The sequence below is a fragment of the Ciconia boyciana genome, chromosome 2 (assembly GCF_034638445.1).
Source record: "Ciconia boyciana chromosome 2, ASM3463844v1, whole genome shotgun sequence".
NCBI classification, from domain to species: Eukaryota; Metazoa; Chordata; class Aves; order Ciconiiformes; family Ciconiidae; genus Ciconia; species Ciconia boyciana.
Genome location: NC_132935.1, coordinates 56384110 through 56404125, shown reverse-complemented (window position 1 = coordinate 56404125; position 20016 = coordinate 56384110). Strand labels below are relative to the sequence as shown.

Here is a 20016-nt window from a genome sequence, read left to right as displayed (position 1 = left end):
CTTTTCTGTCAGAGCTGTAACAATCACTGACTGGTATAGATAACTATTACCATGGCTCACATTAATAAAATCTCGTATTTCTTTGTTTGCCAGCAGTGCTATGATTGCCTCTAAATGGTTAAGCACACTATGATACATATATATTAAGGAATATAAAAAAAATTAAAAGGTCAGATCCAACATGATGCAGCTGGAGAATGATGCAAAGAAAAAATATTGGAAAATTAAGGACAAAATTATATGAAAGATCACTCATTTACATAGAACAGCCTGGGTGCTATTAGAAATGTGGCAACGAGTGAGGAAAATACATCATCTACCATCTGCAGACAATTAAACTCAAAACTGCTGCTGCATAATATTTTGAAATATCCCTCTGCAACACTGAAATGCAGTGTTGATAGTAGCTGCTAGAGTAGTGTTGCTATTGGATTTAAAATATTATAATATCCTTTTCTCTCTCATAATTAATGAAAGCCTTCCAATATTGCAAAATTAGAACAATGATGTCTCCCTCTTGAGAACTGGATTCCTAGGAGATAACCAAGATGTTTCTATCCAGACAGTGTTGTAAGTCATATCAGGAAATACAGTCTTAATATAAATCACAAAACACCACAAAGTTGATAGCAATAAACTTGGAGGAGTTTTGGAATGTTTTCAACTTCATCTGCTGAGATTTTACAGTCATTTAGCTTGAAGAAAGAGTAGGTATATGAAAGCCATATTTCAAGCAAAATACGACAACCTTTATTACCACTGGTACAAAAATCTCTTCCTGATTTTTGTTTGTTTGTTTGTTTAATTATCTTGTCAAAAATAATGGGAATGGAAACCCTGCAGTCTCTACATTTGTTTATACACCAAATAGCCTCAATGGTCCTAGAAGCCTTTCTCTGCAGAAAACTAAGATCAGAAGACTCTGCATCACAAGAATATGCTGTCTGATGCTTCTTCTAGCAAAGTCAGTGGCAAAGGTTCCCTTTGACTTCAGCAGAAGCAAGAGGAGAACTTTCAGCTCTACAAAACCCAATATTCTGATCCTAAATTACACTTACAGTCATTGCAGTCAGGATTTTTATATGATCTCTAAAAGAATGCATTTAACAGAGTTTTCATTTGTAAAAATATAATGGTCATAAAACAAGTGCATTTTTTAAAATGTTACAGATTGAGGTTGTTTAAAATATACTTGATGGAATGAGAAAATATTATCCAGCACTGACCCTACACATACCTTTCACCCAGTGGAGTTAGGCTGTACTTTTCTAGAGTTAGGCTGTACTTTTCTAACAAGAAGCCTGTCCATATGATAATAGGCTATCTGGTGCACTTTGGCTCTGATTCAGCAATACAGTTTAGTGTGTGCCAGTTGAGCACATGCTTGACAGTAATCACATGCATTATTCCTGTTGACATCAACTGGAGTGAAAAGTGAAGTACCCACTCAAGGCTTCTGCTGGATGTGGGGCAAAAATGCTCTGTATCTTTATATTACACTTACTCATTTATTTTTAACAAAAAATACAACAGCACACAGTGGCCCATGGAATGAACACTGCAAAACTCAATGATAAAACAGAATCTCAATGACCTTAAGAAGGTCTCAAAGGCACCAACAACTTTTAGATTATCTGGAGTTGGGATAATTAAAGGAAATACAGCTAGCAAATGATATAGCTATGCTCATGTCAGGTTCTGAACTCCCATATTGGTCCTGAGGGCAAACTTCAAACAAGCTAACCACACACCCTTAATACAGACAAAGAGATGGCTTGGCCAAGCTCAGCTGGCTCAGTGGAGCAGCCTGGAGCTTGCCTTGGGTGACCTGGGTCCCAGGAAGGGCTGCCGATGTGCTTGGTGCAATCATCAAATTCCATGGGAAGGGAATTGCAGAAGCTTTCAAGAAACAAGCGGACAGTTGGCTGCACTGTCATGTTTGTTTTACAGGGTATGCTTTATGGCACAGGCTTTTATCCAGTAAAATACTTACATGTTCACTTTAAGACAGAATAGTTGCAATGTAGTCAGTGACATTATTCTTTGTGCTCAAAATTAGGTACATAACTGACTTGATTAGGGCCTAAAAGCATATGGTTTCCCACACACGTATTAAATTCTAGAGTATGTCTACTAACTCCAATGGTCTACAGAAGGCTGTAGGTATTTTCAGGATCAGACCTTAATTTAAAAGAAGATTGTACCAGTTTTATACGTGAATGACCTAAAGCACTTCCTTTTAGTTTTAAAAACCACCAAAGTTGAACTTTTAAAGATAACAGAAGGCCAGAATACAAACATTTCAGAAATGTTATTAGTATACGAAAACTAGATGTTGTACTGGAGAGCGTTCACAACCTTATTTGTAAGAAGCACTGTAATAAATAGATGGCACAACAACCACATGATAGAGTTTACGTAGCTTACTGTCTAGTAGCTATACTGAAGTCACAAAACTCAGTGGAAAACGGTGCATGTCTGTAAGAGATCAGGCACAGTGGTCAGAGCAGCCTTTGTTTCCTGGGGTACAGGCAATGTGAATGTTGTACTAAGCTATTTGGGGGGTGTGGACAGAAGGGGAGGTGAACAGGAGAGGACAATTCTCTGTCCTGCCCCACTGCAGGTGTGGTGATTTCTGACCTACAGACATTAGGCATTTTTACTATTTTTCCTAGTCCATATGTGTGAAGTCCAAAGAAGGCACAGAAGTCTGCTTTTCTCTCAAGTATCCCTGTTAGATCTAAAGGGAAAAAACTGTACAGATATGATTAATAACATATTAAAATATGTCATGATCTCCATTTTATTTTTAAAAATTAATATAGTTCAAAAATATAATACAGACATTCAGTTTATGAGCACGAAAATCAGTGCTTTACAGAAGCCCCCCAAGAAAGTTTTGCACCAGGGACTATAAAAGCCATTGCAGACACCTCTGGTTTCAAAGTCCTCACAACTACCCCTCACATTATTTTACAGGCTTCACAAAGGTATTACGATGGATTCTGAAACATGCTTTCAAAATAGAAATGTATGGAGATTTGTTTAAAATAAAAGCTGCATTTCTCACATCTCCATTGCCAAATGGGTTAGCTCAAAGTAGCTTGTTGCTATGGGAGCTATTTCAATCCATAAAGTTACCCTCACTTCTCAAATGAGAGAGTAAGATTTTTCAGTCAGTCAAGTAATTGAAATAGTTGAACGTCCATTAGTGATTAGAAATACAAATCTTCAAATAATTTAAAATCCATTCCTCTAATCACCTATTATAATTTCTGAGGTAATGTAGTCCACTCCTGGTATCACAGAAGCTACCTGAAAACAACAACACAGGATTCCACTTGAATCTGGAATTAATCTCTCATCTTTATTTTACTGGGTTTTAGTTTAGATATTTTAAAGTTTTCTATGGTTTAGTAAGCAGTCAGTAAATTAGAATTAAAACTACTTCCTTTGGTTTGGAAAAAAAACAATAGGAACCAATTCAAAGAGCCATAAGGAAAGTATTTGTCACATTAGGGAGGATCCAGCCTTTCAACAGAGGCAACTGTATGCTAACATTTCTGTTACTTTTAAGTAATGAGATTTTCATCCATACTATTTAGATTTAGTGGTGGTAGTGGAATTGTGAAGCCTACATGTAAAGGAAATCATGGTGGAATCAGTTACGTTAGTGATAGTCACTATGAGACATGCATGATCTCCTGCAAGGAACAGTGGTACAGAGATGAAGTAGTTTTTGTTTCACGCTCTTACCAGGTGCCCAAACCGTAAGGTGGTATTACCTGTTCCTACTCACAGCAGCACCTTCTTTCCTTTTCCTCTATTACAATCTCCAAATAATCATACTACCCCATCATTTCTTTTTCAGGCTTGAAGTTGCCACCAGCTAGAGGTACTAAAAAGGTGAGACTACAAAGATAATCACAGACAGATCTGAGCCTCCGAAGTTAAATATATCAGCGGCATGTTTATCTTTCCCTGTTTGGGGATCAAACCTATAGCTAGCACTGTCTCAATTATACAAACTTGTCTCACAAATGGTAGCATCATGTGCTGACAGTCCAATAAATAAAGCTAATCTGTACCATGAAAATGAAGAACATGATTTCTCCACTTTTTCTTTTATAAAGCAATTAAGATAAGATAATTGCTTACGAGTAAGGGGTAATTTTTCACTATGGATGTATAAGCAGCTAGTATGCACTCTGCAATTGGCAATTTTACAACTCTACTATATATAGAAAAGTCCAAAATATTTATCGTGAGATCATATAAAAACCCACAGAAATATATTTTAAAAACCCTGTGTTCAAGTAGACAACTAAAAATGAGTAATATGTTTACTATTAAAAACAAACAAACAAACTTACTTCCTAAATCTCAGCTAGAGATGCAAATGAATCATTTAAAATTCTGTAATAGGTTTAGTGATGCCTTTTAGCAATATAAACACTTCTTCAAGTTTGCAAAGACCATGTGAAGGAAAGGTCAGCAAGCTGAAATATAGAATACATGACATAATATGAACATACCTTTTGTGGCTACCCTGACGCAGTCAATTTTGGTTTCCTGTGTCAAATAAAGAGGAAAAAGGTCACATCTTGTGTCTAAGCAAAGAAAGTCATCCATGATTCTATTCTTAAAAGTACTGATAAAATGTCAGAGAAATATTCATTTAATGTGCTTCATTACATATTTAACTGCTTATTAAGCAACTCCAATGTGCTTTCATAATATGGACAAACACTGCTTGGGTATGGTACATAAACATTTCATTTAAGAATCCTCTAAAAGTAGAAAATATGTGAAAGATATTCAGAAGAGCACAGGCAAGTGTTCAGCTGTTTTACTTTGGCAATATAATGACCTTGGGAGATTTTTCTTTTTCTTACAGATAGTATGGTTCGACGCATCATGTTAGACAATTTTAGAAAGAAAAAATAATCAATGGTGTTTCACATTTCTGCACTGTCAGTGCACTGTGAAAGAGGGACCATTATGGTTTCTGGCAGAAAACACTTCCAGGCTGTCAGCACAGACAGCCAAAGCTTAGCAAGAACTGAAGGGCTCTGGGTAGGTCTGTCCAGGAAATGAAAAACAATTCCAGGAAGAATTAGTCCAATGAAACATGATCTGTGAAGACCTTTTACACACTTTTGATTTCAGTTCCACCTACTGATTCTTCTTTTACTGTTTGCAGCAAGGGGGAAAAAAAGCGGTTTCTAATTCAGTCAGGGCAACCAAATGAGAAAATGGGAGTTCAAGATGTTACAAACTGAGGTAATGGGACTGGACAGGCGAAGACAGATGTGCTAAAATCCACAATCAAGTTTGGCTTAAATTTAACAAAAGAAATCACAACGCTCTCCTCTTCAAAGCAAGAAAACAGAAACAAAAAAAGGAAAGAAAAAAAAGCCAAACACACTAATTGGACAGCTTTTAGATAATAAGAATGAATGGTAACGCACTACTTTGCCTACTTGCTATTGACAAAATGTGCTGTTTTCCCCTCCTCTTTCCTGTAACGCTTAATCATTAAGCAATATTGTGTTAGGAAAACTGTTATTTTTTAAACTCAGTGTGTTAAATTTCATGGTTACTTCATTTTCTCATTAGCAACTAAATTGGGCATCTTGCTAGTTGGTGCCAATCATCTATTTACACACAAATACTGTATAAAACCACACCTGTCATAAGACTTACCCCATTGGCTCTGCTAGCAGCTTGAAAATAGATGCTGTAGCTCTTATGAGGAAGAAGAGGAGTGTTCCAGAAACCACTGTAGGTTTTGTTATCACCAATAGTAAAAGGCTGAGCAGCTTGTAAACCATTGGCTGGAAACTCTGCAGCAAAGTAGTACTGTGAATTCAAAAGCGAGGCATTCTGGAAATGAATGGGCACTGGGTAGCACTTCAGGATTTCAGTTGTCTTTTTGGTCCTCCGTGGGCGTTCTTCTTCAACAACTATTTGATAGACACTAAGAGTGTAGAAAGGAAAGAACAAAAGAAACACATAGGTTATTTTAAGACTCGGGCAGTCAACTTATTCTGAAACCATAACAGGATACCAGTATTTATGGAAAAAAAGAACTGTTAAAAGCAAAAGACATGGGAAGAAAATGTCATTTTGATATTCAGGTGTACGAATTTGTGGAATAGATTCATGCTTTCAAACAAATTCATTTTGTTTGGGAAAAACAGTATTAGCCATACAAACCACAGCTTTTCATATAGCAAATGCACAGAACACTTCCTTGTTCTAACTCTTGTACAGAAAAAGCTTGCTTGATTAGTGCTAAAATGTAGAATTAAGTATTATTTTGTTCACAGAAGTATAAAGCTATAGATTCCATTCTCTAACCTGCTTATCTTGTCTAAATGAAATGAAATGAGTAGTAAGATAAAAATGAAGAAATAAATTACAAAGAGACGGGGAATAGTATTTGCTTAACTGTTGACATTATAACTATTTATAAAAGCACACATGGAGTAAATTACAGTCTTTTAACATTTTGGTGGCATATTGACTGTTACTGAGCAAGAATAAAACACTTTTTGATGGAAGTTATTCTCACTCAGCAAAGCACTTTTACACATCTTAGAGATAACCATATTTTTAAGTGTTTATGCATTCTGCAAAGCAATTCAGTTTGCACTTGCATTCTTTGCTGTACTGGGACCTACAGGGAACAGTCCATCCCTCTCCACTGTAAAGGTGCTATGGACATTCAAGCAGGAACAAAGAAATTGTGATTTCTGCTGTATATGCAAACAGTGTAATCATTATACCCCTGCAGTTGCTGTAAAAGCCTGAGTCAGTGCTTTCAAATTTGTGAAGTGGGAAGTCCATGTCTCTAAAGAGGACTGGCTTGCAAGTTTATTGCTTCACTGGGGAACAGTGATTCTTAATCGTTATTTGTCTCCTGGATTCTTGAATCCCGGTAAGCAAGTCAGTATAGGTAACTGATGTCAAAGCGGCAATGTGTCCACATTTTTGCACATCATCTACATCTAATAACAATTTATGATCTTTCAAGTTGATAATTCATAAAAAGCAGCAATCTCTGGGTAGGGTATGTTTCTTAAAGATGAAATATCCACACAGTCTTCTGACATGCTGTTCCCACTCTGTCATCAGTAGCTAGATGCTTACCTTTACTGAAGACTGCCCAAAGTACAGGGACACTTGGGCTGGGCCTCTGCAGGTCTCAGTCTGGACCCAACAAGGCTTATTGGCTTAGTCATATCACTGCACAGCTATGGCTATTCCCCTTCTGAAGGCAAATCTGGTTTAGAAGAGATGACTTTGTGCAGTCACCAAGGCAGCTCATAGCCAGTGAGCTCCTGCACCTGCTGGGGCTCTGCTAGACTCAAGCTGCTTTGAGCGCTGGCATAGAGCTCTCCAGCTCTTGCACTCTCTTGAGCCTTACTGACTCGGTGCACAACCAGACTAACATACTGCTTCTACACTTGAGCTGCCTTTGCATGTTTAGATAATGCTGTGTGCTTGAATGATGCCCCATTAGTGGAACTGTTCAAGGTCAGGTTGGATGGGGCTTTGAGCAACCTGATCTAGTGAAAGATGTACCTGCCCATGGTAGGGGGGTTGGACTAGACAATCTTTAAAGGCCCCTTCCAATCCAAACCATTCAATGACTTCATGATTCTATGACAGCACGATGCTAGGTCTGCAGAGCCTTCATAGCTGAATATCACCAAGAGGCAGAAGAACGCGAGTTCTCTTGGCCATCTTACTGTTTTTTTTACCAGACCTACCGATCATGTGCAACAGACCCTGTTCACTACGATTTTAAGATCTAGCATCTCCAGTAGGAGATGCTGCACTTCCTACACTCACAAAAAATGCCCAGAAAGTTAACACTGAGTAAGTTAACACTGAGTATGCTTAATACCTCTGCTTCTGCCTGATTTAGACTTTCACCATGGTGAAGAATTAGTTTAATGTTAAGACACTTAAATTTAAGTGTCTTCATGAAGATGTCTATACATCTGTAAACTCCCATTACAGTCATTGGAGAGCTACTCAGTACAGGCAACAGATCTTAAAGACCTGACCAGTGAGGAGGTATCTACTTTTGGGTCAACTTAATTGCCTTCTAGGCTCCACTGACTATAATAACTAAATACTCAGCTCACATGTAGACAACTACAAGTGGACACCTGAATTTACATATTTTAATCTGATGCTGAACCCCACACAGAAATCTAACCATGTGTAAGTTTGGTAGAGCCAGGGAGACAAACAAATGTCTTGAGGGTCCACTTGAAGGCCGCTGTCTGTACATTTTGCAACTCTGTGCAACAAAGTCTACACATCTAGCAGAACGATTTTCATTAGTTGATTAATTCCATTCTGAGTAGTAAACGAAGCTCAATACATGGCAACCTTTCTTTGATCCTAAGAGAATTGATCTGTAAAAACTAGCCATGAAATATCTACATAACAAACCTGTTTTTTCTCTTCCAAATCGATGTTTGACATGATTTTAGCAGTTAATTTTCTAGAGCAAAACACAGTTGCTTAGAACTGGGATTCCAAGGTACTTTGAAGAGAGCATGCTGCTGCCTCTAACTACTAATTTACAATGAATCTATAACAAACACCATTTGTGAATTTAAATGGAGTATTGGAAAAAAAGTAGAAGGTGATGTAAACATCTATTCTTGCAAGGCAGTGAAGCTAGATACACTTGCCTAATACCACAGCAAAGATAAGAATCCCTCAGTTTCATTAAAGCATCACGGACAGTAAACTAAGTTATTTGGCTGTCGCCTTCAGGAGAGTATTGTTACCTTTTTTATTGCAACCGGACTGAATATAAGAGGGACCTCAGACCAGACAAGGTAATATGACCTGTTTCAGTACTGGTTGAAATGAGGATTCTTTTCATTTTTCACTCAGTGATTAAAGCTAAAGATTGTAGATATTTTAGAAACAAATCTGTCATTAAAATGCTCCTTTTCCTCTGGCAAATTCATGTTGTACTGTTATACTACATGCACTACTCCTTGTATATTACATTTTAAATGCCTGCCATCTATTCATCTTCAGATACATTAAAGAAAGAACTAAGTTGACTGGAGCAATTTTAAACTTAAAATGTCTTTTCATCCTTACTCCACAAGACAAATTAGATTTGCAAGCATCTAGACCTCAAATCTATTTGCTCTTTAATAATTTAAGCACTAAAAGGTCAAGCAGCTCTTTTCTGTTCCCCTTTATCAAAGTCCAAGTGCTAATGAAAAATAACTAAATCCTATCTGCTGCCCAATTTCCACACACTCCTGTTTCTCTGATGTAAATTAACATGTTTTAAGCACCTGGGTCAACGGAAACCTGACAGAACTTTATGAGTGATATGTTTTACATTTGTACAAATGAGATCATCTTGCTAATGAATTTTACAAAATTACCCCAATTACAATTATAATCCAAAAGCTTCCTCTAATTCTTACTGTTAAAATCGCTTTCTTTAATATATAACAGCTGAATTGCCTACTCTGAAAAGGGTTCAAGCTTAGTGAATTGAGCTAGCACTGCACCAGGACTCTATTATTCCTCTTAGGTATCAGACCAATTTCCTGCTTGTTTGAATTTGCATTATTCTTTTTCCACAACTCTACATTTCAGAGAATAAAGTCTTCCTACCTGTAATCCAAAAAATAAAATCTACACTACCGTGAAACGTGCTGAAACCATATTGGCTATTGGTAGAACTTAGATTGATCTTTTTGAAGGAAAGAAATGTAATTTAAGTACAATTCATGTTACAGAGTTCTACTATAGAATTCCAATGCCTTGGAAACTGAACACATTGAACTAAAACCTCTTCAAGACCTTCTTTTTTTATTATCCTTGGAAAAAAAGGGGTTTTTTTTCCTAGGAAATGTACAAAGCCTGAAAAGCTGTTAAGCTCCTCTAACAGTGCCCTGATCAGCTGTGTAAACTGGTGGGCTACCTCTGCAGACTGTTATGGTGACACTGTAGAGCCCAATTTGAAGTTTTCTCCTCATTGTAGTAAGTCTCTTCTTAGTCTCATGCTTTATTATAAACATATATAACTGGCACTTTTTATAGATCTATTTCTGTATCTCGACTTGCATGCTTGCTTTGTTTTAATGCTAACAGATTCAAACAATAGAACAACCTTTAATCTACATATTGAGCATTATTTCAGTTACTTATTCCCATAGCCTTATTTATCTATATGCTGGAATCACTTCACTGCATTCTTCTACTAAAACACCAAAGTTCCAATAGATGGCAAAATTAAGAAACCCAAACCCCACCTTGTTATCTCAGTTTTATGTACATGAAGAACTTGATTGCTCAAACTCTAACAGTCTATAAGGTCCCCACTATTTCACCGATACTTGTGTAGACACTGAAAGTTCTTCTGTTGTACTTCCATTTAAGTCATAAGCACTTTTAAAAAATATCATTTTTTTCGTTCATGTTTTGCATCCAAAGTTTCATATATCTTTGCTCATTGTACGTTATGTAACAAAGTTTATTATTTAACACTGCTTCTTTAAAAAAAGACAATCTTTGGACAATTTTTTAATATAATCTGCAACATAATTTCCTCTTCATCTCTGTCATCAGTTGTCTCTGACATGTTCAAAGCATATCCACATAGATTAACATTGGAGATTTTGATCTATCTTTTCCTGCCCTTGTGTTGCACTAGATTCTTGTAATTCATCCTATAACTTAAAATTTTACAGGACTAGAAATTATATGTAAACCATATATTGAAATGGAAGAGAAAAATTACTCTTTAAAGGACAGGAATTAATAATTTACAGTTAGCAGGCAAATAGAAGAAGGCTACAAGAAATTGCCACTAACTCTCCTTCTACTGAGCAAGAGTCTGTGTATTTATTATAGGTGGCATTAAAGAAAGGTGATAATGACAATTCCCAATTTAGCAGGTGTCTCACCATCATAGCTACATAGGCTTTGCCAGTGGGCCAGGAGTTCTAGCAACACATAATATATACTGAACAAAATATACTCCATGTGCAGTCCTGTTCAGTACAGATGTGAAGCCAGAGAAGCAGCTGAACAGTGGTCCTGACCTCTGACCACTGTAGAACTTTGCACATTTTGTCAAAGGAGGAAGCAGACACTGTTCAACTGTGTTTTGTCTGCATAGCAAACAGAGACCATTGCTATATTCAAGATCAGCATTTATAGGATGAAAGAACTGGGTGCAGTATTAGTTGTTACTAGGGAGGGTACGGGCTCATGACAAGGGCAGTCTGAAAGAATATAAAATGGGTAGTTTATTTGGGAGGGGTGACTTTTCTTGTCTAAGCAGTAGAAATGAAGCAATCCGTATGAGTTTGGAATTTTTTTCTTTTTTTTTTTTTTTTTTTTTTCTGAGAGTGAATTGGCATTGTTACAGGTGGGGTAGGGATTAGATCAATGACTCCATAAACTTGGAGTTTATGGAATAGAAGTAAGACCAGGGAGTTTTTGATTAGCAAAAGGACAAATGAATATGCCTACTAATGACGGAGAAGCGTGTTCTAGGTAGCCCCCTCTATTTCAGGAACATTTTATTTAGGAGATCAGAGATTTTCTGGGCTTTAAGTGAAATACAGCCTTGCCTGCTATAGCTTCTAAAATGAGAAAAAAATGAAGAAGCTTAAAAAAAAACCTTGCATGAACATAAGGTTCAGATATGAAAACATAGAACTTATAGAAAAGAAAAACAAACAGACCAAACAAAATCTCCAAATTAAGGCTGCGGTACCAATGCCAACAACAATGGAAGTATTGTTAAAGTAATATACTAAGATCTAATTTATAAAGGGGAAAAAAGAAGGTGAACTAGGCAATGTTGCAAATAATACTGGCAACACAGAAGCAATCAAAATTCTTGCAACTGGTCACATTTAAGTGCTTGACGTACCAGCACTAAAGGTGTATTGCCTTTTCTTTTTGTGAGTGAAGGGAGTCTTAAATTCCTATAACTTTTTGTTTGCATCTTTACTTGAAGTCAGAATGTTTTATGCAAACAAAAGGTCCACAATCTTTGGCAGGTTTCTAAGTTTGCGGGACAGCTGGTGCTTCCAAAGTGTAGGAAAGGGACTCAGAAAAGAAAATACTTTGTGCTAGTAGCTTGTTGAAACTTGAATGGAATGATTCTGCTTCCACACACGGTTTTATTACTGGCTTTGCAAGTCAAGAGATAAGTCTGGTTAGATTCTTCAAGGCAGGGTCTGTCTTCGTTCTCAGGAAACACTATTACTGGCACCTGAAATTTTCAGCCCATGGGAAAAGTTAAATTGGAGAAAGCCACAAATCTTTCAGAATCAGACTTGGAGTGAACACAAGAGGGACTATTATACAGCACCTCCATTGTCATGCAAGGAGCCCTATTTCTCAGATCAATCAAAGCAGAAATACCTAAACAGCTGTAAAGGAGGAGATAAGACAGCTTAGGTTCAGCCCCTAGAGATACTGCCAAATGTAAATTCCCAGGTGTCATAATAAGCTTTATCTTCACAGACCCAAGTCCATTGGGGAACGGTATCTGGTTTTTAATGTAAAACTCCTAAGCTGCTTTGTGACTGCCCAACTCTTCTGTATGGACAGTCTCAAAGACTTAAAAGTCAGTATTTACAAAGGGGATTTTCTGGGAAAAATACAACCAAGCAAACCTCTCCTTAGCATTCCTATGGATTTATACAGGAAATCCCAACAGTTCTCATATGGGGAGCATTATGTCACTGGAAGTTAAAGATATTTTGCTTGTTCTTTCCTCCAAGGACAATCACCAGGGGAGGATGTGACAATGCATACAATTCCCTTGAGAAGGGAAACACTTGCTACGTAATAATAACTCAATTGCAGAAGAGTCAGATGGGCTCTGAAAGTGGTAAAGCAATGGCCACCGTAAGTTCATCACAGAAGAACTGATAAATTTATCTTTTGTGAGTTTGGACTCTCTAGGATTTAAGAGAGACGTCAGAGCCTGGGGTCCAAAAATTCTTAGAAGAAAATCTTCAAGAAAGGAAAAGGAGACAATGACGCACACTCCTTCCACCTTCCAGTGGCCAGATGGGTGCCACCTAGTCCTGATGACACAGTGTATTTAATTTTTTGCCTTATTTCCTAGTATACAGATTCACTGTTTTAGAGAATTTAAGCACATTACGTCAGGGGCAGAGAATGTCCAGCAGATCTTCAGCCTTGTAATCGCAGGCAATCATGTACCATTCATGAAATGTTTGTGAAATGTTTGTGCCTTTATATTCAGTTATCATAAATGATGACTCAAAATATAACTTTGTTTTGTTAGTAAATAAACTGAGAGAGAAGGAGAGAGAGAAAAAAAAAATCTTTTAAGGATTTCAGTTTGTCACACTTTTGTTTTAGAAGGATAATAAAAGATTGTCAACATGTAAGTGGTAGTAGATAAACTGTATTCCATTTTAAAACACATAGCATGCTGATGAACTGTAGTTTTAACTTAGTCCAGTCCATCCTTTGCAAAAATCAATAAATTCAATACATATGCTAACCTACCCTTATTCAAAGCAAGTATTAGTTTACTACTGAAACAGTGTATTAAAATTGGTAAGAACCATTTGATCAACACATATATAAGTGTGGTTAGACATAATGCCAACAATAATTGTGGCACAATAGCCTGGTCTGCTGTTAACTGAGATTCACTGACTGGCAAGGGAATCAAAACTGTTCTCTTAACCCTCCCAACCCCCCAGATCCTTAATAAATATTGATGAAATTATTTTTTTTTTCCTCCCTGGGTATACAGCTCCATGGTTAATTATTTCTAATTATTTAATACTGGTGCCCAACTAGGACTTGGGAGTGATACTACCAGTATGGTATGCAAGTGTAAGAGACCATTGTTGTCAGGATTACAACAAACAGGATGACAAGGACGCAACTGTGTCTCCACAACTGTTACATATGTTTCTACACCTGAAATTCCTTAATCCTGAAATAAAGTTGCCCCACCCCCACTCCCCAAGGGACTGACTACTACTCTATACTGATATGATCAGTTTGATGAGGGACAACGTATTAGCAACTCTCCATACTTAGAAATAACCACATAATTCTACCCTTTTTTTTTTTCTATAAAGATAAGCATATATGTCCCTTTGTCATTCTGAAGGTAAAGTTTTTCATTGTTATTTCTTCTGCTGGAAAAAAAAATGTTATAAAATACTGCAGGCCACAAAAAACCCCCTATGATCAGAAACATACTTTTTCTGAACCACTTACAACCCCTCTGTGGCTTGTGCTCTCCATACTTAATATGGATTCATGTATTTGGCTGCTTTTTCTTCAAACTCACGAATGTCAAGAAAATATATATATTTTGTACATATTCTGTACTCCTGCACAGAATAAAGTGAGTGCAAAATGCAAATAAAATTAAACCTACTTATAATAGTACTGTTTCACACTGACTTCAAAGTCATTTTCTACAGATGTAACTAATACAAGGCAAGAGAGCATTTGGCTCTATATTTATAAATTCTCTCAGCTGTTAACTGTGTATTTGCTGGACAAGCAAAAGACACCTTTAATTACAGATCTCCCCTAATGTGCTCCATACTGTATCAACGAGATATAGCTGCTACATACAGACTACAAGTGACAAGCTAAGGAGGGCACCAAAGATTTGGCAGTGTGTTTATTTTTTTGTAGGAAACAAAATGTTTAGAATGAAGAGACTGTAAGGACACATTTAAATAGTTTTAGTTTGCAGATAAGTAACTGTGCATGTGAAAAGTGAAAGAAATACTGAGCAAACAAAACCAGAAAAAGATTGAAACACTTAAGACTGTAATGCAAACAAAACCAGAAAAAGATTGAAACATATAAAAGACTACACAGGGTAGGAATGTAGAGAGGGAGAGAAGAAGAAAATAAAAGTAAAGTAAAAGAACAGATAATATACTGAAAACAGGTTGAGATGTACCATCACCTTTGATAAATAAGAAGTGAAAGAAAAAGAAGTAGGAGGAAAGATGAAGTCTATCTAATACAGATATACTTTAAACAAAGCATTTTGTAACAACTTACAGACAGCTACTTTTTATAAATTACATGCAAATATGCAATATGTTCATAACTATATTATGAAATCAAACACCTTTTACAAGCATATTGCATGTAATTTATAAAATTACTATATTTCATAATATAGGTATGAAATCATACCATATATTTTTATAAGACGGGGGAGGATTGTTTACCCAAGAATGTCTTTACACTCATGATGATCTACTTCAAAACATGATGTTTTGAACTGCTCTACCAACTGATACTTGGCATCTTCCATAAATACATAAGCTGATAGCCTTTCTAATAGGTATGTCATCATTATGTTTTTGGCAAACATAAAATTTCTCTGCTGATATCTCTTTCACGTATATGGGACAACAACATCCCATTTACATTGATCCGGTACTGGGTTCTTAAAACACCATTTGAAACAGAAGATGCTTCAAAGCCTTATAAATAGACTAAGACACTACAAGTTTTACAGCGAGAAGTTCAGAATGTGTACCCAAGAACATGCCGTAATCCCATCTATATTCCACACATCATCTGTGATACCCAGCTCCCACCCTCAATATGCTCAGCTCCTTTTAGTATCTCCCAAATACTGGCTGGAAAAGAGGCAACACATGCTGTGGCTGCTTCTGGGCTACATATGGGCTTGCTGGTATGTGAATTGTAGCTCTCTACTGACGGACCAAATGAAATGAACTAACTACTTCACACCATAACACAGCCTATCCTTCAGCATAGATATTAATCTGGGTCTTTCCTCTGTACCCAGAGATTCCAAAATGTGGGAGAAACTTACTATTTATGTAACATTTAAACTATTTCATATGTGCTTGAAAATTTCCAAGATGTCCAATATTAATGAGGGAAGGAAGGAACATACCGACAGGTAAACAGTATGATACATAAGCCTTGTTTTCTTAGGAAACTATGATAAAAGCAGGTGTAAACTTTAACTTAATTATGTTCCAGAAAGTTTAATTCTTATCTTGGATATGTTATATAGCACACACAAGCCAAGGAGTACTTCCTTTCTTCATTTTACCAGTGAACAAGTTTTATTCCTACGCTTGTAAGGACTCAGTCCCTCTAGACACCAGGTACTATTGATCTCACTCCACAAGGCTTTATGCTCTTAATTTAAAGCCCAAGCAGTAGTATCACTAACGGAGATGATGCTGGTCTAAACTGAACAGATTCTCCAGGGCTTTGAGACTGACTTCACTACGGAGCAGTATAAAATAGGGATGCCTCCTACTTCTGTTGTAGTCTGCTCACAACATGGCTTTAAAATGATAGAAAACCAGGGATGGATTGTGAGGATAATAATTCCACAAAATATTCCACAAAGCCACTATCCTGAGATCTTCTGGTGGGCATCATGGAAGAGGTGAGTAAAAAAAAAAAAAATTATCTCCAGACAGTTAGCTATACATACAGCTGCTTATTACGACACTCCTCACCATTGCCAAGTTGTTCACAACCTTACATAGATATATTTTCCTCTTTTCCTTTAGAGAGGAAAATGCTATTTCCATTTATTTCAATTTTAGATATAGGAATGGAGAGAGCATGATGTATTGATTTGCAGAAAGCTACACAGACTGTCCCTACCCAAACCAGAAATAAAACTGTGCTCTCATCTGCATCGAGCCCCAGTGCTGTATCTTCTAGGCCACCCTTCCTACCGCAGTAAGACTATGGTTTTCAGTAACCTGAAGCACACTGTAATTCCTCTCCTGGCCATCTAAGCTAAGAGGCTTAGCTCCTCTTCATCTCTACAACAGAGCTCTCCCTTGGGGAAGATGGGCCTACTCATTATCTGGACGACTTTGTTGTGTACAAACAAATAAAAATAATTTAAAAAAAAAAGTTGCGGAGATAGGTTTCAAGAGGCTATTTCTGCTGATATCAAAGAATTAACAAACCATTTCAAGTACAGAGCTTCTTCTACACTATCCTGCTGGTGACCTCTGTCTTAATTTGAGTATTTTTTTCCAGCAATCACATATTGAAAGCAGGGAGGGAAGGAGGGAAGGGGGAAGAGGGTGAGAGGGAGGTGGGGAGAGAGAGGGATGCAGAGGAGAACAGGAAGAGACAGAGAGGGAGGTTTCTGTAAAATCCTGCCGGGAACAGGAATGCCACTTAGTCCCAAATTATGTGGGAGGCTTTTATAATGAAAACCACTGATCATCAAAGTTATCTAGGTTTAGGAAACATTTCTCTCCAATCTTGTTTACAGTTATTTATATTATAAGACTGCCTTCATCTTTCTAAATTTGTATTAAAAACACTTTATTTCCACTGGATAGTTTAAAGTAACAAAAAGCCCCTCAGTATGCAGTGCCGTGAAAGGAAGGCATTTTGGTTTTTTCCAGTTTAAAGAACAAATAGCGTAGCAACTCAAATGCTCAGATTTTTACAACTGTCATGCTGTGGAAGTGTTCGTGCTTAGCAAAGCTCAGAGAACAGTGTGTAACTCTTAGTACAAAAAGCCTATGACCTAAACCATTCTTGCTCATAAAATATAATAATGAAAACAGGTAATAGCTGGTCTTGCACAGACAATTTTTGTTAGATGCCACATGTTTGATATAATAACACAGCATTGAATATTTCATTCTTGTAACTTTAATTTCTCTTTGTCCTGGTTTGATCAAGATAAAATCAGTCCTAAATTGCTTTGGAATATTAGCTGGGTACCATGAATGTATTTTGTATTCTCTCAACCATAACTCATTACATGGAACTTGCTTGGCATCAATAAGTCACTATCGCTTTTGTGTGTGTACGCATGTGTGGGAGCGTGTGTGTGGCTCAATACCCTGCTGCTAGGCTATTTAGTGATAAAATCTGATCTAATAAAATATTAATTACAGCTGAAAGGTTGGGTGAGAAATATGAACTCAATTACAGTTCCATATTGTGAACAAAGGGCAGGGTGAAAAAATCCTTTAGTTATAGAGGTTTGGGATAATAAAAGAACAACTAGAACATTAGACTCAAGCTGAGTGCTCCCTAAAAGGCCACCTGTTATTAATCTTCACATCAGGCATAGAATTTCAAGTAAATTAGGTCAAGATGAAAGATTTTGCTGCTGATTTTTTTGACTTAACTAATTTAAAGATTTCTTTATCTGAGCATTTTTTCTTTGATGTCATTGCAATTTAGTAATTAGAAATTTGTAACAAGCACGAGGACACAGCAATTAAAGGTTAGATATCATACACAGTATGCAAAATGATCACCTTATATGGTATAAAAATAGATAAGAACTAGCAGTTGATTCTACTAGTCTTCATTTCAGTCAGATTGGCAGTTTCTCAACACCAAACTATAGCAGATGTGGTCCTACCATCTTAGAAAGCCTTTTTTTAAAAAAAAAATACCAGCAGTGGAATATAAATTATTTTAAGACTTCTTAATAAATACATTTCTGTTCATCTGTTTGATTTACCTGAGTGTGGAGCGAGATGAATTACCAAAGACTTAATAGAATGTGACCAGATTGTAAACAAGCACAACTGTGAGCCAAAGTTAGTCCAAATCAAATAATATGACCTTGAAATCCTATGCATAGTAGTGAATCATGAGAACTGAGCAATCTTATCTATTACTGCAGGCTAAAATGTGCCATTATATCATAAAATAAGATTTTCCTTGTCTGAAGAACTGTGTTTTCTATTAACAGTGTTTTCTATTTCACCAAATTTTGCTGAAACTATGGCAATATATTTTGGTACCAAGCCAGAAAACATACTTTCAATGGATTTACATTTATGATACTCGGAACAATCCAAAGACCATTTCAAAGCTTCTTAATCAGCTTTATGTTCTTTGCTTAATTTCTTTTTAAAAAGAACACAGAAAAATGATAAGTTCATAAATACGAGATAAAAATATCTTGGTACAGCAAGCGAGGTGCTTTTATAAGCCAATATTACACCATTTAACTCACCAGTTTTCAGGTTGCCAAGGCCAATTTATAAAACAACTCGAAAGCATGGAAAAAGGAATAAAGCCTTGTCATCAATTAAAAGAAATTAAAGAAAGCAAAACTGTCTAAAATAATTTAGTCTAAAAAAGAACGAAGTTAGAGGGGATCTGAAGGAAATATTCAAAACTGAAAGCCATGGCAGATGTGACTGATCCTTTCTTTTCAATCTGTCGCAGAGAAAGAAAATATTGATGCACAATGGTACTGAAGTACAGATCAATGAGGAAGAAACAAAAGGAAATTCCAGGAGTCTGAACCCATGCAAACCAATATGCAAGAACCTGTGAGATCACACAGCCCATCTTATCAGAATCAGTAGTAGCATTTCTGAAAGTGTATGCCTGACTCTCTGATATTCAAAGAAAGCTCACTACTGCTTGCAAATTGTAGGTCTGACTAGAACGGAAAGATTCATTACAACACACCTTCAGCTTCAGCAAAGTCATTGACGGTACCTGAGCCATCAGAATCCACCTGGTTCCTTCCTGCTACATAAGGCAGGGTGCAAAGAAACAAACTAGTTATTTTTCTTATTACAGACTATGACACAATGCTAATACCAAGTCTTCACAAATTAGATAGAGAATCAATCTAGCAAGGTCTAAATGACCAGTTCACTTGGATTCCCAAGAAAACAGGAAGGCAGACTCCCACCTAACAGGGACATTACTAGTTCTTTAAATCTACATGGGATGAATATGTTATGTCATTTCCACTAAATAATTTTGAGATTCAAGTATTTTTTTAAGAAATACTATACTATGTTGTTATCATTCTACAATGTTCAGAGTTGCTGGATATAACATGATAAAATACTGTACTGGAATTAAAAGGAATGGAGTAGCAGATAAAGAGACAGTCTTCATGCAAGAGCCTGCCTGAGTCATTTCAGGGGCCACTTGCAAACCACAGGTTTCTTCCTCAATAGC

General features: G+C 36.6%; 1 protein-coding gene across 10 annotated transcripts in view; it reads right to left on the bottom strand.

Annotated features, from left to right (window-relative positions):
• PTPRM (protein tyrosine phosphatase receptor type M) overlaps positions 1–20016 on the bottom strand; it is a 489233-nt gene that overhangs the window by 180745 nt on the left and 288472 nt on the right. For all 10 annotated transcript variants that reach the window (XM_072852716.1, XM_072852718.1, XM_072852723.1 and 7 more), the window contains exons 12-13: positions 5707–5980; positions 4536–4572 (exon numbers count right to left, since the gene is read on the bottom strand). In XM_072852716.1, the coding sequence (XP_072708817.1) occupies positions 4536–4572; positions 5707–5980 (311 nt within the window). The remainder of the gene's footprint in view (positions 1–4535; positions 4573–5706; positions 5981–20016) is intronic.